General features: G+C 37.9%; 1 protein-coding gene across 1 annotated transcript in view; it reads left to right on the top strand.

Annotated features, from left to right (window-relative positions):
* C6 (complement C6) overlaps window positions 1-27,665 on the top strand; it is an 86,151-nt gene that overhangs the window by 3,311 nt on the left and 55,175 nt on the right. The window contains exons 4-6 of the mRNA XM_019929166.2: window positions 4,316-4,457; window positions 9,169-9,307; window positions 13,996-14,196. Of these exons, the coding sequence (XP_019784725.1) occupies window positions 4,316-4,457; window positions 9,169-9,307; window positions 13,996-14,196 (482 nt within the window). The remainder of the gene's footprint in view (window positions 1-4,315; window positions 4,458-9,168; window positions 9,308-13,995; window positions 14,197-27,665) is intronic.

Below are 27,665 nucleotides of genomic sequence, written 5' to 3'. Positions count from 1 at the left end.
GACAGGGGTGTTATGCTACCAATTACATGCTATTCATGTGTAAAATTACAGCTTTCAAGCTATAATCATCTTGACCACTTATTTGATTCATTTGCTCATCAAGTACGACTCCCAGGTTCCTACACTGTGATACAGCAGTAAGAAGAGAATGAGGAGAAGGAAACGGAGGAAGAGGCAGATACTTTTAAAAATTGGCTAGGGCTTCCCTGGTGGCGCAGTGGTTGAGAGTCCGCCTGCAGATGCAGGGGACACGGGTTCGTGCCCCGGTCCGGGAGGATCCCACATGCCGCGGAGCGGCTGGGACCGTGAGCCACGGCCACTGAGCCTGCGCGTCCGGAGCCTGTGCTCTGCGACGGGAGAGGCCGCAACAGTGAGAGGCCCGCGTGCCGCAAAAAAAAAAAAAAAATTGGTTATTAAGAAGCACAAATCCAGAATAAGCAATTGAAAAGGGGTGACAGAGTTTTAAAATTTTAATATAGTTTATTAAGATAAGAATATTAAAGCTAAGATAGTATGTCAATGGGATGTCTAGAGATGATGTGACAAATTTTCTGGTGTGGTCCATTGAATGACTCCAAAGGTAATTGTCAGAAGAGGAGGTTGAAAATGATTTAAATGGTGGCAACCATTTCAAACTTCAAACTTTTTAAACTTCAAGTACAATTCTCATTCAGAAAATTGTAAATTTTTAAATTTAAGTATCATTAGATTATAATCAAATTTTGAATATACCACTTAATCTATGTATTCTCTTGCTAATTAATGGCTCTCCAAAGCTCAACAATTTGAACAGTCTAGATGAGATTTCTACACACTTTTTCAGGAAAGGTCCAGATGCCAAATATTTTAGGCTTTGCTGGCCATACAGTCTATGCAGCAGCTGTTCAACTCTGGCATCTTAGCATCAAAGCTGCCATAGACAGTAGATAAACAATTGAGCATGGCTGTGTGCCAACAGAATTTTATTTACAAGAGCAAGTGGCAGGTCAGTTTTCATCCATGGGCCATAGTTCACTGATTTCTTATATAAATAGTCACTTTAAAGTTAAAATTAGAGTTCAGATGAATAAAATCCCATCATTTCTGTGTACTCTGAGATACACTGAAAAGTATTTAGAACTAAATAGCAGATTTCAAATTCCTATAGAAAACTGACCCCAGACCTGGGTCTAATGTTTCTCTCTTCTTACTCCTTGCTTGCTGCCTTCAGCTTTGCCAATCTTTTCTGAATGTCAGGCAGGAATGCTGGTGTCAGGGTTTTCCCTCTGTACCTCATCCCCCAAACCTGAGATGTGAGGGTGGGACATGGGTCGGGAGATAGACATTATGCCTACAAAAATAAGGTCATGTCACATATTGACAAAAGAGGGAATATAAGAAAAATCTTGATGGCAATAGCTCAGGGGAATGCAGACCTTAACATTAGAACCAGAATATTAAGATAAAAATTTAGAACTGAAGCACAACTATTTGAACCATGAAGGGTAGTTTTTAGAACAGATTACCGGGAAGAACTCTTTTATTCAATAGATGATAAATCTATGAGATTTATTACAAAAGAGCTTTGTTTAGGCCAGAAATATCCACAAGGTTGAGAAGGCTTTAGATACATCCATGAGCTAACAATTCATAATGAGGGAGTTCAGGAAAGTTAGTGGTATAGGCACAGCTGATCTCTAGTTCATCAGCAATATGTCCATAACTAGTGATAGAAACTGAACTGTTGAAATACATCTGTAATGGTGGGTAAGCAGCTGCTACCCTGAGGTCTCTTAGTGACCTCTGCCCTACTATCCAGATCCCTTCACCAAGAATCTCTAGATCTTCCTAGGATCCAACCACTAACCAGCTAATCCCTAGCACAAATATGGTTGGAATCCATTCTGACTGAGTGGTACCATGGCCTGTTGGTTGTTAAATATTCCACTGAAGATGATATACCACTGTGCTCTCCTAGAAACATCCACTAATGCCACTCTGAAAGGGAATACAATGTTGAATGGACCATTATTTGTCTGACTCAGGATATTCAGAATGATGTTTGGCTCAATTAACAACATCAAAAAGTGTCTATCTTTCCTTTCCTCTCTCATGATTGCATCTTCAGAGTCCCCCAAGACTGAATATATTACTTTAATGTATACATGGATCTTTGAGAAGTACCCATGAGGATAATCCCCATGCGCTATGCCAACTCCTCTCTCAAAGTTGTAACTTTAAGCATAAAGATGAGAATTTGCAACTAGTTATAAAAATAATATACCATTGTAGTAACACAATCAGTTCAAGTAAATAGGAAAATCATGTACCATTCAAATGACTACATAGTTCCAGGTGTAAGTATATATATGCATGTGCTGGCTAAAGCAGGCTGACTTCTACAAATCCTGTACTATCCAAATTTCCCTTCATTTTTCCCATTCCTTCTTTGGTATAGGATATATTTATGGCTTACAATCTCTCTCCCCTTGTGCTTCCTATTCCATTGTGTTTCCAAGGTCTGGAATCATTCTCAGCTCTGTCCCATCACAGACCTATATCACTCCTGCCACCCATTCCTAAACATCACTGAAGAGAATTCCTCTTGCTTTCATCCCTACCCTTGCTAATAAATCCTCTCTAATATCTCTGGAAGTACCAAATGAATAATTGAATTCCTAACATATCTGGTACCCTGCTCACAAACCTAGGTTAATGAGAACTGTACCTTACATGTGTACCCCTATCTCCACCTGATAAAATGGGATACTTTTTAATGTAACTGTATCAAAAATTAGCTTTTGTTCAAATTTGTGAGTGCTAGGTTCAAAACTTTTAAAAACTGTCATATTTGTCCTTTCTTTTTCTTTAGGAAAATCATCTCTATTGCATACTAAATTACCCATTCTGCTCTGCCCTAAGAAAAGCAAACAGAAAAACTAGAGATGTGCTGTTTTAAAAACAGAGCGTCTTTCAGGTTATATCTTGGGAATGACAGGAATTCAATTCCCTCTGTATTTTCAGTCTTGTATGTTTATGATGCTCAGAACTATAATAATGGTCTCGATACAAGATTTTGAATAATCAAAGGAGGACTTAATTACTTTCATTACATTCTACCTTCTTACTGAATGTTATTAACCAAAAAACTAAGTACTTTCTGGGGAACTCTCTATTAGTACAAAAATTTAATTCAATAGAATACCCAATTTCCCCAAGCATTTCAGTTAGTCCAAATAGTCATGCATAGCTGTAGTGAGATGTTGATCACAATTTAAAATAGGTAACCAGATAATCCTGAGTAAAACATTTAATCATTGTCGTGAGACCTGTACGTAATGGTACAGATGCCAGCATCCCTGACTATAGGCAAGAGGCTGAGGGGCAGGAGGCGGGCTATCTGTCATTGTACATAAACCATTTCAAGTTCAGTAATATACAGGCACATACTGATTCCTAGGATCCTTATGAAATTCATCAAGTTTAAAAAGGAAGGGAATTGTCTGGGTACATGGAGTTGGTACTATTATCTAAATTCACTCAAACTGCTACCTAATACCGTAGTACCTAGGCATTTAATTTGTCCAAATAAAATAATTAGATATAGTAAATTATATGCAGTGAAACAATTATTAACAGTAATCATAAACAGTGAATATCTACATTAAAATATGTAATAATTATGTATAGTAAAATACACTGATAGTAAGTGTGCAATTTGATTTTGACAATTATATACACCCATGAAAACAATCCCCAATCAAGGTACAGAAAATCTCCATAAACCCAAAAAGTTCCTGCTTTCCTCTTTCCAGTTAATCTCCCTCCTTGTTGTTGAACATCAGATAAAGGATTCAAACGGCATGACTCTTCTGTGTCGGGCTTATTTCACCCAACATAAAATTTCAGACATTCAGCCACGTTGTTATGTGTACCAGTAGACGTGTGTGAAATTATAGTTTTTTTGAAAAAAACAGTGACCTTGAGTCTGTTATCCTGAATCAAAAAAAATTCTGAGCCTATTGTTAATTTTCTCCTACAGAAGATGATTTCTGCAGCAAGCTCACTGTAATGGTAATGGGATTCTAGAATTATTTCCCTTATTTAAGACAATGAGCTCAACAGTGACTAAATAATTATATCCTGACTCTTGTAATCCTAAAAAATAAGGGAAAACATCAGTTTGTCATTCCATTTCCATATTTCCTAATTTTTTATCAAAAATAATGAAAACTTGCCTTCAACCTTCCCTTGAAATTTAAAGTACTCATGTTTCAAATCAGCAAATACTTTCTTAAATGATCATTTGTTGTCAATGTTGCTGTTTCTTGACTAGGTCGCTGCATTGCGAGCAAGTTGGAATGCAATGGAGAAAATGATTGTGGAGACAATTCAGATGAAAGGGATTGTGGGAGAAAAAAATCAGTATGCTCACGGCAGTATAATCCCATCCCTAGTGTACAGCTGATGGGCACTGGGTATGTATCATCTTTTTATCATTTGGGAAGTAGGACCATCTCAGAACTAATGAGTTGGAAGCAACAATGAAGCAATGAGACCCACCATTGTCTACATTCCTCATGAATGTCTTACTCCTCTCACCAGCCCTGTCCCGGACACTAGGCTACCACGCTCAAGCAGCTCACACAGGCCATAATCCTCATTCCTAAGGAATAAAAGAATTTAGCATTTTCATATTTAGTTCATAGCGGACAATGCTGTGAGTACTTCATAAACATAGTTTGTTTTAATTCTTTTATAGCCTTCTGACAGCTCTGGAGGGGATCGGGGGAAACTGGTGGGAGGGCAGCCAAGCTGGGAGGTACCAGGGTGGATTCCCGGGACTATATCTTGAAAGGGTGAGGACCCACTCAGAAATGTGCAGTCTCCACATCTGTATGTTGGAAGACTACAAACTGATTTGAGGTTAGGTCCTAAAATTTCCTAATTAGAGTTGATTTCAATGAGAGCGCTTCAACAGCATCTCCTTACCAATGTGCAGAAATCGTTTCCTTCTTCTCCATTCCCTGGAAGAAAACCTCAGCCAAAAACGCCTACTGACAATGGAGAAAAAGGGTATCAAAAAGTATGCCTGTGAGTGTACTGAAAGTGAAAACACTAAAGAAGCAAAACCATTCTTCAAGCATGAGAGGGAAGCCCTAAGCCAATAGTGGAGACAGAGCCAGAAGGAAAGGAGTCAGGCAAACACAGAAAAAATAGGGTGATCAAAAAACAATGATGTGAAAAAGTAGGGGAGTAAGAGGAGATGTGAACATGGCGAGGGCGTCCAAAACTTCCTCTTACATGGACTATGTGATGTATGGGTAGGTCAGTACAGTTTAAAGGCAGAAGGTCAGACCTGCATTACCATCTGGTTCTACTTGCCCAACTTACAAACCAGGAAAAGGAGTTAATCTCAGAGAGATTAACTAACCTGTCCAAGTTTAACAACTAGTAAATGGAGGAACAGGATTCAAACCCAGACTCCAAGACCTGGGTTATTTCTACCATTTCATTCTGATTTGGGACAATATCCACCTTAGAGATGAGAACGTAATGGAAGAAACCTCGGTGGGCCACGCAACCCTCCTCCTGATCTTTAAATAATGCTCAGAAATTCTAATGTTCCTCTTTTAGGTCATGAGGACATTGGAAGTTTGGCAAGGGATTCTAAATTCATTAGACTGAGACAGTGTCTGAGAAAACTTGAGGAAATACAAGAAAAATTGAAAACAAGAGCTAAACCTTAGTTGGAAGCATAAGAAAACCCAGTAATCTCTTGTACTCTCCTTTTCTCATGGTAAAGAATTCTTCTTTCAATTTTTGCCCAGAAAACAAATAGTTTTCTACAAACTTTTATTGCTTTGTAGTGGGGTTTTTTTTGTCTTTACTTGTATGGCCAGACTTGCATAAAATGAAATCTTGAGGCACCAAAGACAAACAACAGAAATTGCAAATACAACCTCATTTGATTAGAATAAAAACTAGAAGCTATTGAAACAAACTCAAGGACAGCAGTACAATGGAACAGCCATTAGTCTGGAAATAAGGGGAGCTGTGTTCTAGACCTACTTCTGTATTAATTCACTAGATCATGATCAAGTAATTGAATATCTCTGGGCTGTAGTTCCCTCATCTGTATGTTGGATGACTACAAACTGATTTGAGGTTCTGTCCTAAGAACTCCTAATTAGAGTTGATTTCATCGAGAATGTTTCAACAGCATCTTATCAGGGTACAGAAATGGTTTCTTTTTTTCCTTTCTTTGGAAGAAAAACTCAGCCAGAAACTCCCACTGATCATCACATTTTCTAATGTTCTGATTGGTTAGGGATGACATTACAAACTCACCTCTTGTTCAGTTGGTCGAGACTCTCGAGTTACAGCTGGGGAGGACCACATGCTCTGTGTACTTTGGCAGAAGGACCGTGTGGGCCCCTGCCAACCAGAGCTGTTGTCCCAAGAGTTCTCAGAAATGAGCAAAACCTACTGGCTCAGGGACAGCCAGTCCTCTCCTCGCCTCCCCAGGGATTGAGAGTTTTGAGAGCTGCTTACTGGAATCTCTCTAACCTGCTGGCCTTAGAATCTCTGCCTCCCGCCAACACATTTCTACCCAAAATAAGAAGTTTCCGGGGTAGCTATCCCTCTTTTTAAATGGCATCTCTCCAGGAAGGAATTTAATAAGACATACCAACATTGGTACTTTGTCAACATCAGTCACAAGGTCTGAAATCTGAAGCAAGAATCAGGCGATAGTAGTATGCTGTTTGCTTTTTCTCAGGCTCATCCAAAGTACAAACGCGTACACAAATACACACACACACACACACACACGTATAATACATGAACACACATGCATATTTATGTATCTGTATATATGAAAATTTTAATTAAAGTCAAAAAGTTACAAAATATAACATTAAAGCCAAATTAGATAAAGCACTTTAGAAACCTAAAATATTAAAAGCCACAATGTAGTTGAAACACCAAAATATTTAAAGTCAACTTAAATGCCACAGAGGGGAGGAGAAAGAATAGAGCTCAAAATGGCTGCATAGTTGGCTTCACTCCTAAAAGTTTCCTCAGACACACTCTGACAGAGTCACCTCCACAGAAATCCTACCTTCAGGCTCTCTGCCAGCAGCTGCTACCTTCATAGATTCCTCATGACCTGGGAACCATTCTTCTCAAGCCCTTTCTTGTTTGTGACAAATTTATAGTACATGGTATAAGGCAAAAGGTAAACAATTCTTTTTTCCTCATTGATCCCTCTTAACTCAGAAAATGAAAGAGTCTTAAATACGTGTGTTTGTCATGCAAATTTAAGTACTTTGGAAAGTTCTTTCCAGACCAGCTCCTCTTATTTCCTCTCTCAAATACCCATTGGTACAAATTCAATAAGGGTGAGAATTTGACTAAGAGATACAAGTTACAGAACCCACAGGCATCACTCTTTTTTAAAAAAACAGCTTTACTGAGATCTGATTCACATATGGGTCCTCCTGCTGTGTACCTCATTTATTCTCACACGACTGCCACACTCACAACACTTCTGATGCCAGATGTGGGGTAGGTTTCCCCCAACCAAGCAATTCTCTGTGTCACCAGCCAGGAGCCCTACAGTTTAACTGAATTTTGACCCAATCTACTTGGAGATAGTGTCAGATCCCATAGGTTAGGGGCTCAGTCCTGGAAAACTGCCCCTGCCCCCTGCAATGTCAGATGCCAATTGCAAGTTCAGGTTCTCACCTGTGCCTCTGACACATCGAAGATTTCCAAGAGCTCATCCTTGGGTTTGATTAATCTGCAAAAGCTGCTCACAGAAATCAGTAAAATAACTTACTTATATTTACCAGTTTACTATAAAAGGATATGATAAAGGATACAGATGAACATCCTACTGGGAGAGATGGGTAGGGCAAGGATGTGGGAAGGGGAAGGAGCTTCCATGCCCTGGTTAGGTACCACTCCCCCACACTCCATATGCTCACCAAGCCAGAAGCTCTCTGAACCCCATACTTTGGGTATTTTTATGGCGGCTTCATTACATACGTGTGATAGATCATTACTCCTATTTTTAGCCTCTTTCCCCTCTTTGGAGAATGGAGGGTAGGGCAAAAAATTCCAAGCCTTGAATCATGGCATGATCTTTCTGGTGACCAGCCCCCATCCAGGAGCCCACCAAGAGTCACCTCATTGGAACAAAAGACGCTGCTGTCACACAAGAAATTCCAAGGGATTTAGGAGCTCTGTGTCAAAAACTGGGGTCAAAGAACAAATACTAGAAGAAAAGATGCTGTTAGTGTTCTCATCATTCAGGAAATTGCAAGGGTTTTGAGAGCTCTGGTCCAGGAAATGGGGGGCAGAGACCAGTACATATATTTTCTATTATCTCATCTTATGTAATCCAGCATTATCAAATTTTTGACACAAAACTTTTTTTTTCACAGAATACATATTAATATCTATAAGAACTTGGAAAACAATTAGCATTCTGAAAAAGTTTTCATCTACCACAAAACAATTTCTTAAATACTTGATTTGTACTAAGCTAATTAATCTCTCTATGCTTCAATTTCCTCATTTGTAAAATAGGTATAATAATTATATCTATATCACATGGTTATCATAAATATTAAGTAAATATAATAATATTAAATACAGATCAAACAGTACTAGACTTATAGTAAATATTATGTAAGCATTTGTTAAACAAATTTTAAATATCATTATAGTTATTAATAAAAACAAACTAATATGATTACAATTCTATTAAAATATTGCTATTACTATTTCATTATTAGCTCTCTATAAAAATTCTTTTACTGTATCATACTGAAGGAAGTGAACCCAGATTGGCATTATGTAATAATTTATTTCATAATCTACTTCCAAAGTTTGTACTGGTTCTGTAACTCATGAAATAATTATAAACTCAAATTTTATGTCATGATGAAAGCCTAGAACAATTAAATAAATGGAATAGGGAGAACCTAACAGAGCCAGAGGGGCTGAGTTTGGCTTCCAGCCCTTTTTGGATACCTCACCATAAACTACAAAAAAATGGGCTTTCCTTCAAGCCATTTGTCATGAGTCAAAAACATCTAAGAGAATAATTTCTTTCATATACAGTAAATTTTAAAGATTGCTCTACATCTATTGAATTCTTAAAAATTACTTTGTTTATAGGTTTCATTTTCTGGCAGGAGAAGCCAGAGGAGAAGTCCTCGATAACTCTTTCACTGGAGGAATATGTAAAACTGTCAAAAGCAGTAGAGCAAGTAATCCATACCGTTTCCCTGCCAATCTGGAAAATGTCAACTTCGAGGTACGACAGCTTATCATGGGGCACTCCAAGTGCCAATGGTGATTATAAGCTAAATTTCCAATGAAAAATGAGTCATGAAGGAAGGGACAGAATAAAAAGGTAATGAACATTTTTCATCACCTTCTATGTGTTGGTGTTTAATCCTTCCACAACCCAGTAAGGTCAGTGTTATTATCATCAATTTACAGATGGAAAATAAGGAAACTAATTTGTCCAAAGTTAAACAGCTAGTAAGTAGTGGATTAGAGATTTAAGCATAACTTTTCCAAATTCCAGAGTTCATGCTTTCTCCCGTGAACAAATAGCTGTAACATGTCCCCACTCAGATAAATGACTTGGTTTATTCAGAATTTTCTTCTACCATAGTTAGTTCTCTCGGATAACCACAAAATTTAGACATAAAAGAGGGCCTGGCTTCCAAAAAAAAATTAAGATGAATTTAAGTGTAATGCGGGTACTTCTGCCTACCTTCCACCCCATTTTATTAGTTGGTTTGGTTTTCTGTTTGTTTTCCTGAGAGGTAACAAGCAGCATACTATATATTCTCAGAATCTAGCCCAGTGCCTTACACATGATAAGTACTCCATACTTGCTGAACTAAACAATTTGTTTCTTTTAATTTATAAGAGAAACAGGAAAGACATGACTTTAATGGCTACATCCATGCATACAAATTTGACATACTAGAGAGAATTTCAGAAAATCTAATGATTTCTGAGACCACTTTACAGATAGTATGTGTTCAGCAAAATTCATTAAATCTCTTCTAAAAATTTAAAAAAAAATTTTTATATTCATATAAATACAGGCATTTGACAAACTCAATTTAAAAACCATCTAATATATGTTAATGGGTGTGGGGAAATGTCCTTGGGGTCCAACTGCCAAATTCAAACACCTTTGGGGAGACTTACCCTGAGAAGTCCCATCCCTGCCTGGAGGTAGATGCGACAAGAGTAACACGTGACTCTGACCAGGTAAAGAGAACACTCACTATCTCCCCACAGATCCAGAAGATGCTAACCCCAGAGGGTCCACCACTACCAAGGGAGGTAGAAAAGGTCTTGCTGGTATGCTGAATAGGAACTCAAAAGAGACCTTTTTCCAAAGAAAAAATAACCTCAAAAAGTCTGTCAATGATGGAAGATGTATTCTATTCTTACGATGTATTGAGTAGGCTTTGTAGACAGAGCTAAAACCCAGACATTTACATATAATATCATTATGTTGGAGGATGCTTTCTAACTCCTAAACAACCAATCCATAAGCTTACTTTCAAAATACAATAATTTCCAAAGAAACATACTGCCTATATTCTCTGCAAGCATCCCTTTTATACAGTTTTACAAGTGACAAATGTTAATTAAGCTCAGCACAAGAGAGCAAACATGGGCTTAGATAACACTTTACACTTATATGATACTATGCCCTTGAGGTTACTTACATCTATTGTATCTTAAAAATACTATATAATAATTTGCAGGACAAAACACTTAACCATCAAAGCCAACTGTCAGTCCTTGCTAAACATTATAAACCATTAGCTGTCCCACCAAAAAAGTACTAATAATTTGCTACTGTGCATCTCTTCCCAAGTTTGAATTCAGGGGTATCATATAGGTAGCTTGAAATCAGCTATAGTAGGAATATTTATGGCACAAGAAAAGGCAAATGCTGTAGTAAATCACAGATTTTTTTTTTCCCTCTCAAAGAATTGGTTGTTAAACATTTACCAGCAGAATGTTGGATCCACCCATATAATTTAGTAACCCAAGCGTGTATGGCAAGTTATATCAGGAAATACAGCCTGAAAAATCCTCATTCAGAAGAAAGTAGATTCATCTCATTATCCGTGTAGTTCTGAAACTTGTCCAACCTTAAGATGCTGCCTGAGCTGATCTCTAACTATACGTCATTGAATTTTAGATAATATTCAATTGCTGAGGAAGGTCATGGTGATATTTCTTCAAAGATTTGGAAAAGAACAGACCCAAGGTCACAGCTATTGGTTTACTTTCCACTGATCTCTTTATTACTTTGTTCATACCGTTAACAGGCAGCTGTGCAAATCTAAGCTATTCCTTATTGAAAACAGTAGAGGAAGAGAAATTCAGCAGGCATCTGACTTCCTTTCTTCTACAGTATCGGAGCTTATTGAGACAGATGAAATCATGGGCTGGCTGGCACACAAAGATTAGAGGGGGCTCCTGAAAGGAAGACAATTGGACAGGAAGTCAGAATGGAAGACCATAGGAAGAATTCTGTCCCTCAGGGATCTTCCAAACGCTAAATGCAGAGCTAAATACCATAAGATCCCTGCACCAGTCCCCAGAGTTGTATCAGTGTCTCAGGAATCCTCCTCTCGTTTCTTTGGAGCTGCTGCTCGCTACTGGGTGTACGCTAAAGCACTTGCTGTCACCAGCAAACTACAGAGTGCAGTTACCACTAGACTTTTGATTCTTACCAATATACTGACCTACCTAGACAAGGTCTCTTGCTATATCCCAAAGCCTCAAGCCTTCATAGATCTGCAATGCCCCCAAAGCCTCCCTAAATCCCTTGTGAAATTCACAACTTCAGGTTCTGTCTCTAACCCTCACACCACAGAAAGTAGGTGTCACCCTGTCCCCTCCATTCCCCAAGTCTCTCTTAACTCTCTTCTGCCCCTCCCTACAAACCCAGCTCCTTTCTTCAAACACAAAAGTGGAAGTGTCAACACATATCGAGCCCCAGGAGGTCATCAGCCCACAAGATCCACAGGTAGTCAGGAGGGCTAAGAATAAGATGTAAAATGAGGATTAAACCTTTTCCCCAGAGTTTGCTTAACATCTCTTCCTGGGAAATGCTAGGAAGATGGAGCTAATCAGAGCCCACCAGCTGCTCCTTACACCTCACGAAAAGAGCTCATCTTCCTCCTTTCAAATGTTGTCTTGACTTTCCATATTCCCATTCATGAAACAGCATTCCCATTCATTCACTCATTCTCTCTCTCTCCCCCCCCCCCCCCCACACACACACACATACACATTTACTTGGTCAAAAACTTCTGTTGACTTACCTCCTAAATATCTGTCAAATCCACCACTTTCTCTCTACCCAACCACCATTCCCCTATACCTGGCCATTCTCCTGAATCACTTGGCTGATTGCAACAGTTTTTTAAACTGCTCTCCTTGCCTCTACTTTAGTTATCTGTAGTTAACATGATCTTTGCAAAACAAATGTGATGACAACATTCTCAAGTTTTCAGTCACTCAAATAATATTTTTAAAGAACTTATCAGATGCAAAATCTTGCATTTAGACGTCAATTCAAATGCTTTAGCAGGGCATACAAGGCCAGGCCCCAGTTTCCCAGTTCAATCTAATTTTCCAGCACTGCTCATCTATAAAACTGCCTTCCCACCAAGCCAATATAGGTGGTCAGATTTTCTCTGAGCTTCTGCCCAGGATACCCAATGCCCCTACCTTACGTGCAAATATTGTTTTCTTTAGGCTGACACATCTTTTCTTGTGTGAGAGTTAATTTATAAAATAAAATATTTGTAGTCTGAATTATTTTAGGCAAATGGTAAAGAGATGTCAGCAACTACATTTAAATATGGTGGTACTGCTTTGTTAGCAGATGAGCCTCATTTGTGGATATTTTAAATGCTAACTAGCAGGCCCTGCAATGTCTCAAAGGAACACTGAACTTTTGACTGTATTTTACTGTTGAGCAAGATTCTCTTACAGCTGGGTTATTTCTTCCCTTGACTAATTGTGCAAGCTATTTCATTGTGACATGTGGTTTGCCTCACAGTGCATTTTAATATTGACTATTTTAAAACAAGGGATTTTTCCATTGCACACCAGACAAGCATTTTTTTAATTGGAATATAGTTGATTTATAATGTTGTGTTAGTTTCAGATGTACAGACAAGCATTTTTAACATAAAGAAGTACTCTTCAATCAATTTACTTTGCAACTTTAAAAAATTTGTCCATTGTTCTCCTCTTACCAGCATAATCATAACAAAGATTTACCTTGGACTTGGCAAATACCTGCTCCACTCATAATTCAAGTCCCACTGGCTTTTTTTTTTCTTCTTCCCAGACCCAGTCAGGTGAAAACTGATAACCACCCACCAGGCAGAACCAATGGATTATTTATTTGTCCTCTGTCTTGCAGACTTGGCCAGTGGAGTGCAAATGCCCAACATATGAATGAGACTAAAGGGTTGGTGATGGAGCCAGAGCAGGGTAGGACAGGATCTGCCCTCCCCTTTTCTAGGCCTCACTTTTCTGAAAGATACCTTCCATTAGCTTGCAAATGGCATCAAATTCACAGGCAGATTAAAAATAACTCTCTATTCCTGTCACCTCACTAAATCTCAGTTATGGAGTCATTTCCTTGACAGAGGTTTCCCTGGTATTGCCTCTCTGAGTTTTATAGTTATTTGTGGCACTCCCCTTGGCAACACAACACTACCCACATTGAATTAAGTGTCTGTGATTATCTTTCTTCCTCACTAAACTTTGACTCCCTGAAGACAGGGACTAACACTATACCTCGTTCTCTAGCAAGATGGGTCTTCAACAAACCATTTACTGAATGCATAAATGAATGAATGATCATTGCATTAAGTGTTCACAAGTAACTCCAATATTTCCTAAATTATGTCTTACTTCATATGGATTTTTCTCCAGGTACAAACTGAAGAAGATGATCTGGAAACAGATTTCTATGAGGATTTAATTTCTCTTGATGATAATAAAGATCAACAAAGTTTAGCTATAGGCCAAGAGAAGAGCTCTTTTCATGTACCAATTTTTTATTCCTCAAAGAGAAAGCGAAGCAGCATCCATAATTCTGCCTTCAAACAAGCCATTCAAGCCTCCTACAAAAAGGTAAAGAAATGGTTCCTGATCTTTTTATTCTTTCCTGAAAATTAACACCAATTCCGGCAATCATTCAAGGAGAAGGAGAGAGTTTTTAATATCAAATGAATAGGATTTCTAACACAGATTTAAATAGACTTACTTTTTTGTGGTTATATCCCGCTTCAAAAGTTATAGAGATAATATGTATAATAATGCTTCTTTTTTGCATGCATTTGGCTGTGTTTATGGTTATGTTCTCTTTAACATTTTTCTCATTATTTTAGGTGTATTTCTTGTAAATCACATGCCACAAAATGTTCCTTTTTAAGTGTGATCTGACAGTCTAGGGTCTTTGCTAGAGAAATTCAGCCAACTTATAGTTAGTATATTCCCTGAAATATTTGATCATATTTCTTCCATCTTTAATTTTTTGTACTCAACTTTATTGCTGGGTGCCTATTTCTTTACTTTCGAGTTGTCTGGTCACATTTCTGTTTACTCCTTTTTGTCCTTTTGGTTATTTTGGAAGTTCTACTAAACTTTTAAATTCTGCTGGTAGTTACCTTTCTCTAGTTAACAAGCATAATTAAACATATGTTTTTCTTTTATCCCTTGAAGTAATATCTGTAGCCTCCCAAAGGATGTTTTATTTACCTATTCCCCACATCCCATTCCAAAGATCTCCTTGAAAATATATTTGCTTGTCTTTTTCCCAACACTGTAATAACAGGGCTCCAAAACCTCAGTTTTATTGAGGTAGTTCAAAATCTTTGTATTTCAAGTTATTCCTAGGATTCCTAGGGATTGTTTTGTATTCGTTTATATATTATATATGTTCATTTGTAATTTATTCTGGTTCTTGTCTTCCCAATGAACAATTCCTCACATAACACTTACAAATTCCAAGTTCATAATCTGTATTTTATATTTGCATTATATTTTATATATGTGTGTATATGCATGTGTATATATATATATATATATGTATATGTATATATCCATCCCATATACTCATTACTGTTGCCTCTTCTTTCATCTTCCCTTCCTTGAGATCCTATTCTCATTCAATAGCCATATTTTTAGTATTTTCTTCAGGTAGGATACATGCAAAGTATATACCCTAAATCCTTATGTATCTACAAATGCCTACCTTTTCACTGAGCAATAAAGATAAAGAACATCATGGCTGGATAAAGGAATCTTGGAACATTGTCTTCTTTTCTTGATAGTTGGTGGATGTTATTCCACTATCTTCTAATTTCTATTGTTACATAGGAAAAATTACATGTAAGTTGATCTTTCTTTTGTTTTCTCTCTGGAAATTTACAATATTTTTGTACTCTAAGTATTGGACTTTTTCCACTAATCTTGCCAGAAACTAATGGAACTCTTTCAATATATAAAAATGCATCTTCATCCATTAATTTTTCCTCATCTGTTCCTGTTTCTTTTATTATTTGCTTATAAAATCTCCTAGATATGTATTCCAACTCTTAAGTGATTTAGGGGATAGACATTTTCTATTTGACATTTTGAGACATTTACAAGTGTCTTTTAAAATGGTATCTGTTCCTCATTACAACCACCACTCTAAGTAGGATTTGTTCTTTTGAAAGAGACGAATGGGGAGACTGAGCCCTGAATCATAGAACCTGAGGGGAGAGGTGAAAAGAATAGACAGAGGTACCAACACCAGAACCAATGGCACCAACACTGGAGGGAACCATTTTATGGCTCCTCCTGTTTTTACCGTAGTGCCCCTCATATTTTTTATTTATTAATCCATACATTTATGTAAATATAAGAACTTATAGCACTACACAGATAATCTTTCCAAGCATTTCATTTATCTTCAAAAGAACCCTAAAAGGTAATAGTGAATTTTTTTTTGCTTTATTTTTATAATTGAAGTATAGTTGATTTACAATATTGTGTTAGTTTCCGGTATACAGCAAAGTGATTCAGTTTTTTATATATATATATATATATATATATATACATACATACATACATATACACATGTATATATTCTTTTTTGGATTCTTTTCCATTATAGGTTACTACAACATATTGAATATAGTTCCTTGTGCTGTATGGTAGGACCTTGTTGGTTGTCTATTTTATATATAGTAGTGTGTATCTCTTAATCACAAACTCCTAATTTATCCCTCCCCCTACCTTTCCCCTTTGGCAACCATAAGTTTGTTTTCGAAGTCTGTGAATCTGTTTCTGTTTTGTAAATAAGTTCATTTGTACTGTTGTTTTTTTTAGATTCCACATATAAGCAACATCATATGATATTTGGCTTTTTCTGACTTACTTCTGTCTGACATACTTCACTTGGTATGATAATTTCTAGGTCCATCCATGTTTCTGGATAATAATTTTTTGATGTACTGTAGAGTCCAGTTGTGTCACTAGTGAAGTCAACTTGATACCAGTGTTCTTTGAATGGGAGACTGATCACTGTTTTGCTGAAATCCAAATGTACCACATCCATAGCAGAGGTTCAACCTCCAAGTGGAGGAATGCAGGACTTAGTTCCTGGCCTCTTCTCTCTAGCTGTCTCAGGCCTTGGAGTTCCTGGCCTCTTCTCTCTAGCAGTCTCAGGCCCTTGGAGATACCAACCAGACTCACAGCTTCAAATACTACCTATATGTTGATGAAGCCAATATTTATGTTTCCAGCACTGTCAGTTGAACTCTATTCCAACTGCTTCTTCAACATTTCAACTTGGATTTTAATAAGCAACTCAAAGACAGCATGTCCAAAACTGGGCTCTTGACTTTTCTTCCTGCTGTAACTTGTCCTTTTCCCAGTCTTCTCCATCTTGGGAAAGGCAATTCTAACTATGCAAGTGGCTATGAGTAAAGACCTTGAGGACATGATTGATTCCTTTCTTTTCTTCACATCCCTATATACAATCGATCAGCAAATCCTACTGGCTCTGCCTTAAAAATACATCCAAATTCAGACCATGTTCTATCACCTCCACAGCTACCATCCATGGCTCAAGACACTATGGCCTGGATAATACCAATAGATATCCAAGGGGTCTTCTTCCTTCCTCTTTAACTGTCTTTCAGTCTATTTTCAACAGAGCAGCCAGAGTGATACTGACTGGATACTGGCTATAAATCATACCATTCCGCTGCTCAAACCCTCGAAGATTAAAAGCTTAAGTCTGTCCACTGACCTACAAGACCCCTCATTATTTTTCTGCCTTCATCCTCCATTATTCTCCCCTGTCCTCATTCAATTCAGCTCATAATGCCTCCTCACTGTTCCTCAAACACAGGCGGGCCACACTCTTACCCCAGGACCTTTGCACAAGCTGTTCCATCTACAAGCTTTCCCCCAAGATTTCTGCTTGCCTTCCTTTCATTTTTTTTTTTTTTTGAACTGGAGTATAGTTGGTTTACGCTGCTGTGTCAGTTTCTGCTGTACAGCAAAGTGAATCAGTCATACGTATACATATATCCCCTCTTTTTTGGATCTCCTTCCCATTTAGGTCACACAGAGCACCAAATAGAGTTTCCTATGCTATACAGTAGGTTCCCATTAGTTATCTATTTTATGCATAGTAGTGTATATATGTCAATTCCAATCTGCCAATTCATCTCACCCCCCGTTTCCCCCTTGGTATCCATACCTTTGTTCTCTACATCTGTCTCTATTACTGCTTTGCAAATAAGATCATCATTACCATTTTTCTAGATTCCACAAATATGCATTAATATACCATATTTGTTTTCTCTTTCTGACTTACTTCATTCTGTATGACAGTGTCTGGGTCCATCCACATGGCTGGATGTAATATTTTATGGCTGAGTAATATTCCATTGTATATACGTACCATATCTTCTTTATCCATTGCTCTGTTGATGGACATTCAGGTTGCTTCCATGACCTGGCTATTGTAAATAGTGCTGCAATGAACATTGGGGTGCATGTGTCTTTTTAAATTATGGTTTTCTCTGGGTATATGCCCAGCAGTGGGATTGCTGTATCATATGGTAGTTCTATGTTTAGTTGTTTAAGGAACCATACTGTTCTCCACAGTGGCTATATCAATTTACATTCCCACCAACAGTGTAAGAGGGCTCCCTTTTCTCCACACCCTCTCCAACATTTGCTGTTTGTACGTATTTTTGATGATGGCCATCCTGACTGGCATGAGGTGATACCTCATTGTAGTTTTGATTTTCATTTCTCTAATGATTAGTGATGCTGAGCAACTTATCATGTATCTCTTGGCCATCCGTATGTCTTCTTTGGAGAAATGTCTATTTAGGTCTTCTGCCCATTTTTTGATTGGATTGTTTGTTTTTTTTGATATTGAGGTACATGAGCTTTTTCTATACATTGGAGATTAATCCCTTGTCAGTTGCTTCATTTGCAAATATTGTCTCCCATTCTGAGGGGTGTCTTTTCATCTTGCTTATGGTTTCCTTTGCTGTGCAAAAGATTTTAACTTTCATTAGGTCTCATTAGTTTATGTTTGTTTTTTATTTTCATTACTCTAGGAGGTGGGTCACAAAAGATCTTACTGTGATTTATGTCAAAAAGTGCTCTATTTTTCCTCTAAGAGTTTTACAGTGTCTGGCCTTACATTTAGGTCTTTAATCCATTTTGAGTTTATTTTTGTGTATGGTGTTACATTCTTTTACATGTAACTGTCCAGTTTTCCCAGCACCTCTTATTGAAGAGACTGTCTTTTCTTCCTTGTATAGTCTTGCCTCGTTTTTCATAGATTGGGTGACCATAGGTGGTGGGTTCCACGGATATATATTTCTGTTTTTGTGCCAGTGCCATACTGTCTTGATTACAGTAGCTTTTTAGTATAGTCTGAAATCAGGGAGTCTTATTCCTCCAGCTCCATTTATCTTTCTCAAGATTGTTTTGGCTATTCAGGGTTTTTTGTGTTTCCAAACAAATAGTAAAATTTTTTGTTCTACTTCTGTGAAAAATGCCATTGGTAATTTGATAGGGATTGCACTGAATCTGTAGACTGCTTTGGGTAGTATAGTCATTTTCACAGTATTGATTCTTCCAATCCAAGAACATGGTATATCTCTCCATCTGTTTGTGTCATCTTTAATTTCTTTCATCAGTGTCTTATAGTTTTCTGCATACAGGTCTTTTGCCTCCTTAGGTAGGTTTATTCCTAGGTATTTCATTCTTTTTGTTGCAGTGGTAAATGGGAGTGTTTCCTTAATTTCTTTTTCTGATCTTTCATTGTTAGTGTATAGGAATGCAAGGGATTACTGTGTATTAATTTTGTATCCTGCAACTTTACTAAATTCATTGATTAGCTCTAGTAGTTTTCTGGTGGCATCTTTAGCATTCTCTATGTATAGTATCATGTCATCTGCAAACGGTGACAGTTTTACTTCTTCTTTTCCAATTTGGATTCCTTTTATTTCTTTTTCTTCTCTGATTGCTGTGGCTAAAACTTCCAAAACTATGTTGAATAATAGTGGTAAGAGTGGACACCCTTGTTTGTTTCTGATCTTAGTGGAAATGGTTTCAGTTTTTCACCATTGAGAATGATGTTTGCTGTGGGTTTGTTGTATATGGCCTTTATTATGTTGAGGTAGTTTCCCTCTGCTCACTTTCTGGAGAGTTTTTATTATAAATGGGAGTTGAATTTTGTCAAAAGCTTTTTCTGCATTTATTGTGATGATCATATGGTTTTTATCCTTCAATTTGTTAATATGGTGTATCACATTGATTGATTTGCATATATTGAAGAATCCCTGGGATAAACCCCACTTGATCATGGTGTATGATCCTTTTAATGTGTTGTTGGATTCTGTTTGCTAGTATTTTGTTGAGGATTTTTGTGTCTATGTTCATCAGTGATATTGGCCTGTAATTTTCCTTTTTGTGATATCTTTGCCTGGTTTTGGTATCAGGGTGATGGCAGCCTTATAGAATGAGCTTAGGAGTGTTCCTCCCTCTGTGATTTTTTGGAAGAGTTTGAGAAGGATAGGTGTTAGCTCTTCTCTAAAAGTTTCATAGAATTTGCCTGTGAAGCCATCTGGTCCTGGACTTTTATTTGTCGGAAGATTTAACCACAGTTTCAATTTCATTACTTGTGATTGGTCTATTCATCTTTTCTATTTCTTCCTGGTTCAGTCTTGGAATGCTGTACTTTTCTAAGAATTTGTCCAATTTTTCCAGGTCATCCATTTTATTGGCATATAGTTGCTTGTAGTAGTTTTTTATGATCCTTTGTATTTCTGCAGTGTCAGTTGTAACTTCTCCTTTTTCATTCCTAATTTTATGGATTTGAGTCCTCTCCCTTTTTTTCTTGATGTGTCTGGCTAAAGACTCAATTTTGTTTGTCTTCTCAATGAAGCAGCTTTTAGTTTTATTGATCTTTGCTATTGTTTTCTTCATTTCTATTTCATTTATTTCTGCTCTGATCTTTATGATTTCTTTCCTTATACTAACTTTAGGGGTTTTTGTTGTTCTTCTTCTTCTTCTTTCCTTAGCTGCTTTAGGTGTAAGGTTATGTTGTTTATTTGAGATATTTCTTGTTCCTTGAGGTAGGATTGTATTGCTATAAACTTCCCTCTTAGAACTTCTCTTGCTGCATCCCATAGGTTTTGGATCATCGTGTTTTCACTGTCATTTGTCTCTAGGTATTTTTTGATTTGCTCTTTGATTTCTTCAGTGATCTTTTCGTTAATTAGTAACGTATTGTTTAGCCTCCATGTGTTTGTGTTTTTTACAGTTTTTTTCTGTAATTTATTTTAATTTCATAGTGTTGTGGTTGGAAAAGATGTTTGCTATGATTGCAATTTTCTTACATTTATTGAGGCTTCATTTGTGACCCACGATATGATGTATCCCGGAGAATGTTCCATGTTCACTTGAGAAGAAAGTGTATACTTTTGTTTTTGGATGGAATGTCCTGTAAATTTAAATTAAGTCCATCTGGGCTAATGTGTCATTTAAAGCTTGTGTTTCCTTATTAATTTTCTGTCTGGATGATCTGTCCATTGTTGAAAGTGGGGTGTTAAAGTCCCCTACTATAATAGTGTTACTGTCAATTTCCCCTTTTATGGCTGTTAACATTTGCCTTATGTATTGAGGTGCTCCTAAGTTAGGTGCATAAATATTTACAATTGTTATACCTTCTTCTTGTATTGATCCCTTGATCATTATGTAGTGTCCTTCCTTGTCTCTTGTAACATTCTTTAATGTCCATTTTATCTAATATGAGTATGGCTACTCCAGCTTTCTTTTGATTTCCATTTGCATGGAATATCTTTTTCCATCCCCTCACTTTCAGTCTGTATGTGTCCCTAGGTCTGAAGTGGGTCTCTTGTAGACAGCATATATATGGGTCTTGTTTTTATATCCATTCAGCCAGTGTATATCTTTTGGTTCGAGAACTTAATCCATTTACATTTAAGGTAATTATCAATATGTTTGTTCCTATTACCATTTTCTTAATTGTTTTGGGTTTGTTTTTGTGGGTCTTTTTCTTCTCTTGTGTTTTCCACCTAGAGAAGTTCCTTTAACATTTATTGTAAAGCTGGTTTGGTGGTGCTGAATTCTCACAGCTTTTGCTTGTCTGTAAAGCTTTTGATTTCTCTGTCAAATCTGAATGAGATCCTTGCTAGGTAGAGTAATCTTGATTGTAAGTTTTTCCTTTTCATCACTTTAAATATATCCTGCCATTCACTTCTGGCTTGCAGAGTTTCTGCTGAAGAATCTGCTGATAACCTTCTGGAGATTCTCTTGTATGTTATTTGTTGCTTTTCCCTTGCTGCTCTTAATATTTTTTCTTTGTATTTAATTTTTGTTAATTTGATTAATATGTGTCTAGGCGTTTTTCTCCTTGGGTTTATCCTGTATGGGACTTTCTTCACTTCCTGGACTTGGGTGACTATTTCCTCTCCCATGTTATGGAAGTTTTCAACTATAATGTCTTCAAATATTTTCTCAGACCCTTATCTTTCTCTTCTTCTGGAACCCCTATAATTCAAATGTTGGTGCATTTAATGTTGTCCCAGAGATCTCTGAGACTCTCCTCATTTCTTTTCATTCTTTTTTCTTTATTCTGCTCTGCAGCAGTGAATTTCACCATTCTGTCTTCCAGCTTACTTACCCATCTGCCTCAGTTATTCTGCTACTGATTACTCTAATGTATTTTTCATTTCTGTTATTGTGTTCTTCATCACTGATTGTTCTTTAGTTCTTCTAGGTCCTTGTTAAACATTTCTTGTATCTTCTCAATCCATGCCTCCATTCTATTTCCGAGATCTTGGATCATATTTACTATCATTACTCTGAATTCTTTTTTAGGTAGATTGCCTATTTCCTCTTCATTTATTTGGTCTTGTGGGTTTTTAACTTGCTCCTTTGTCTGCAACATATTTCAATGTCATTTTGTTTTGTCTAACGTACTGTGTTTGTGGTCTCCTTTCAGCAGGCTACAGTGTTGTAGTTCCTCTTGCTTCTGTTGTCTGCTCCCTGGTGGATGAAGTTGGTCCAGGTGCTTGTGTAGGCTTCCTGGTGGGAGGGACTGGTGCCTGTGCTTTGGTGAGTGGAGCCTAGTCTTTTCCTTCTGATAGACTGGACCACATCAGTTGGTGTGTTTTGGTGTTTCTGTGAGCTTAGTACAACTTTTGGCAGCCTGTCCACTGATAGGTGGGGTTGTGTTCCTGTCTTGCTGGTTGTTTGGTGTGAGGTGTCCAGCAGTGGAGCCTGCATGCAGTTTGGTGGAGCTGGGTCTTGGTGTCAAGATGGTTATCTCCAGGAAAGCACACACCGATTAATATTTCCTGGTACTAGGAATTCTCTGGTGGTCCAGCATCCTGGACTTGGCACTCCCACCCTGGATGCGTAGGCCTGATCCCTGGCAGGAAACCAAGAGCCCACAAGCTGCACAGTGTGTCCAGAGAAAAAAGGAAAAAAAGGGAAAAGAAAACAAACAGATAAACAAAACCCAATACAAATGACAAAAACAAACAACACAAAAAAAGGAAAAAAGAAAACAGACAAAACCCAAAACAAACAATAAAAACAAAAACAAGCAAATAAAAAAAGACAAAGAAAACAAAAAAACAGGAGAACAAACAAAAGAGCTCAAAAATGAAAACCATCAAAGACTAATTTAACAAAAATAAAAAACTAAACAAAAAAAGAAAGCAAACTAAATAAAAGGCAAAGAAACTATAAAACAAACACACAAAATGACCAAAAAAGAACAAAAACAGAAAAATAAACACAAACCAACAAAAAAGTGAAGTAAAAATAGAAAAAAAATTTTAAATATTAAAAAATAAAATATAAAAAATAAAAACAACAAAAACTGAACAAAATGAAACAAACAAAAAAGAATAGTGATAAGAATATTTTCCTGGGGACTCTGCTGTCAGTGTCCTTGCTCCCACAGTGAGCCACAGCCCAAATCCACCTCCCCAGGAGGCCCTCCAATACCTCTATGTAGGTCTCAACCCTCTGTGGGCTCTGTAGGGACAGCTCAGACTCCAACCTGGCCCGGCTTCCATGTGTACTTGCCCCCAAAGTCCACTGCTTTTAAAGCTAGACAGTTCTCTGTTGTGGGAACACTCATTGTCTATTCAGGTATTCCACAGATGCGGGATTTACCAAGCTGATAATGCGGGTTTAATCCACGGCTTGTACAGCTGCGTGGAGTGATTTCCTCCTCCTTAGTCACACCACCACTGAGGGTCAGCTTTGGCTTTGGCCCCACCTCTGCATGTGTGCCCCCCTCCAGCATCTGTTCCCTGCCAAGGCAAGAGGGAGCAAAAGCCACACTTGATTGGAGCACACTTATTCTATCAGGCCAGGGAGGGGTATGGCAGCCACAACTGGGGTGTGTGTGAAGTGTCTGTGCCAGCAGAGACCAACAGGCAGTTGCAACAGACTGGGATGCACTCACTCTGGTGGGAGTCCTTCCCAGTGCCGCAGAGGCAGGGGCTGGCATGTGGGGGCAGTGGTGGCCCTGCCCCTTGAACACCACTCAAAGATGGCACTTTGTTTCCTAGGCAGACCACAATTCCTCTAGGGGCATTCCTGGCCTCAGAGCCCCTCACTCCTGTCCCCTGTTGTATCCGTGCAGCCAACAGTGGTCCTTTCCCCAGATATTCTCTCTTAACCCCACACTTTAGCACTCAGCCCCTGCCAGCACTGGCAGATTCCCATCTCAGGCAGGAGCACCCAGCGCTGATTCCCGAGGAGGCTTTGGCATGGGCAATGCTCAGGAACCTGGAGCCTATGCAGGGAGAGGAGGCCTTGGATTGAGGGGCAGGTGAGCCTGCTCAGATGGGTGCTCCTCCCAGTGCCCATGGAGGCCAAAACAGTTGGGTGGGGAAGGAGGTTACAATGGTGGCCCCACCCCTTGTGTGCCACTCAACAATGACGTCTTGCTTCCATGGTGTCTCAGGCTTCTGCAAATTTTTCCGGTTGTGGATCTCCTCACTCCTGTCCCTTTCACAGCCAACAGCTGTCCCCTCCCTGGGTCCATGCTCCAAACCCCACTTTCCAGCACCCAGCCCCCCTCTGCACCAGGAGACACACGACTCAGGCTGGGATGTGCAGAGCTGTGTTGTAGACCATGCGCACAGCTCTTACTTTGTCCTGCCTTCCACAGACGGTCTGCTGCATTCCCCTTTGATCCTCTGAAGGTCCCTTTCTGTCCCAGCTGATTTCCCCACCATGAGGGGGTTTTACTGAGTGCAGGAACCTCTCCTCACCTTTGGCTTCCTACCAGGGGTACTGGTCCTTTTTTTGATTCCTCTTTTCTTTTGTCTTACCCAGTCGTGAGGGGATTTTTCTAGTCCTTTTAGGTGTCTGAAGTCTTCCGCTAATGTTCAGCAGGTGCTCTGTGAGAATTCTTCCATTTGTAGATGTATTCTATTTTTTTTTTAATTGGGATATAGTTGCTTTACAATGTTGTGTTAGTTTCTGCTGTACAATAAAGTGAATCAACTATATGTATACATATATCCCCTCCCTCTTGATGTACTTGTGAGGAGAGATGAATTTAGCATCCTCCTATTCTGCCATCTTGACTCCTCCCCCTCAGTAGTAGATGTTTTTAACACCATTTTGCAGATGAGTAAATTGAAGTCCATATATTTATTTTTAATTCAACAGAATTCATCAAATACCTACCATGTGTCAGGCACTACACTAAAGTCCAAGAAGTCAAGTCACTCCCATGATCTTACTATGAGTAAATGCCAGAGTTGGGAATTAAAATCAATTGTCTAATTTTTTCCCACTATCACATCTACCACATTATATCTCAAGCTACTTGCTTATTCATTCATTCCTTTATTCATCATTTCACCAAACTCTGGAAAGAGTATAGCTCTGGTGATATGAGCATGTTGAAAAAGAATAAAATAAATTCCTTTTATAACACAGATTGTTAGTTCACTTTTGAATGGACTCTGGGTCATATTGTTCCCCTCACACTTACCAAATTATATTCTTAAGACAAGTTAGTGTCAGAATTACCAGGAGGTAAAAAGACACCTCCCCAGACCCTTCTTTTAATGTATTGATTCAGCATGTCTGGGATTGGGTGTGTGAGTCTGGCTTTTTTTCAGTAAGTCCCCCAGCTTGCTCTGAAGCAAATCTATTATTTATAAATATATACCAGCCTCAAAATTAAGGTTTGCTTCACAGAATTTGTTTATAAATGTTTCAAACATGCTAGAGAACACTTGTAAAACCCTTATCTGTAGGTAAACAGCTGTTATTTTATCTCTAATAGTCTGAGCCAAAGTGGAAACATTTCAGGCTATTCACAGTATCAGGGTTGAACATATGAAACTGCTGATATTCAACCATTTTTGACTTACAAGATTGTCAACTTTGTGTGGTTCAACCCAACATCTTTGATTATAGATCTGAGCAGAATAAGGATATCTCAGGTTAAGGAGAAAATGCTACTGCAACCTCTCTTAATCTTCAAGTAGATAAAATAACATCCCACAAACTTGAAAATCAATCCAAGCCCTTAAGTGGAGTTTAATGCTTTATTTATCTTGTCACTAAAAGATCTGACTAAACGTTTGTTGGGCAGATAGTCTGTTTCAAGTCAAAATACCAGTTATCTCAGCAAGATTCAGTGCTTTTTTGAATTTTTTTACAAAATTGAACCAACAAAAAGATGGTTAAAATAAAGCAAGCTCTCACAGAATGTTGAAATAGACCACACATGGTTAATAACATACTGTCACATAATTTTTTAGTCCAGAATAGCCAGTTCTAGCCACCAGGCACTGACAAGTGGGGCACCAAGGAGGTGCTTGTGCTAAGTCGAGTTACCAAAATTTCACTTGTATTTTCCACAATTTCATTTTTTAAAGCAACCTGGAAATTTTTAACAATCCATTTCAATGCGCATATCCAAACAGGCACGTTTCAGTTATTCAGGAAGTTAAGTGTGCTTCTTTCTAAAAGCACAATGTCCCTCTACTTTTCCAAAGCCACACCTCCATGACAAAATTCAAGTTTAAAATTAGAATTTATGGACTCTTAAAATGTAAGCTCCATAAAGACCTGAATTTTTTCTTCCTTGTTCACATCTATGTCCACTGCATATGAGATAGCTGAGAGATAAATGTATTGAAGGTAAGCAGATAGGAAAGAGTAAGGAAAGGGACAGAAGGAGGGAGGAAGAGAGAGGAAAAGAGAGAGAGAGGTAGATGAATATTGACTCTTCCTCAAGCCTTGTGAGGTTTTTCTTCTTTTGTGTTAATAGTCATTTTGTTCCACAATTATAGCACACAGAAAGATAGCTGTTTAATAATTTACAGCTATAATAATTTAATTAATAAATTTAACAATTTAACTAATAAAGACCTTTGGCTAAAATATGCCCCTCTCTCTTTTTATTAAACTTTACAATTTGCTAAAATTGAGAAATCAGTTACAGTATATAAATTTTTTTTAAAAGAACCGTATACATGGATACACACATAAAACAGTGGCTATGGAGAAGGACAGTATAATGAAATGAAATTTGGGGCATAATACCAATCACCTAATCCTAAATTAATTTGACATAACAAAAGACAATTAAAGAACAAAGAACCTCCAAACAAATATTTCTGTTTACGGATAGAGGAGAGAGAATACAAATAATTTTGTTTAATTTTACTCCTTACATAATTTTAAGTCATAACATTTTGGAGTTGAAAGGGGTGTGAAATGTCACAGATGAAGGCTGTGCAGCAGGTGACATTTCCCAGACAACTGAGGCCCAGAGAATTGACATGCTTTTCCTGAGTCTATGACAAAGTTATGACTTGAATCTCACTGGGTAACTTCCAGTTGAAAATTTACACAATCTTTGTTCAATTATTTGCATTAGCTAGGCTTTCTAAATAATAACGTGGTAGGGGTGCACCCACAATTGACCATCAAGAAAGAAAGATTTACTTTTTGATACTTGATCTCTTTTTGGTAGAGAGCACATGCCTCAGGCACACAGTTTA

This window comes from Tursiops truncatus, chromosome 3 (assembly GCF_011762595.2).
Source record: "Tursiops truncatus isolate mTurTru1 chromosome 3, mTurTru1.mat.Y, whole genome shotgun sequence".
NCBI lineage: Eukaryota > Metazoa > Chordata > Mammalia > Artiodactyla > Delphinidae > Tursiops > Tursiops truncatus.
This window is presented reverse-complemented; position numbering and strand designations above follow the sequence as displayed.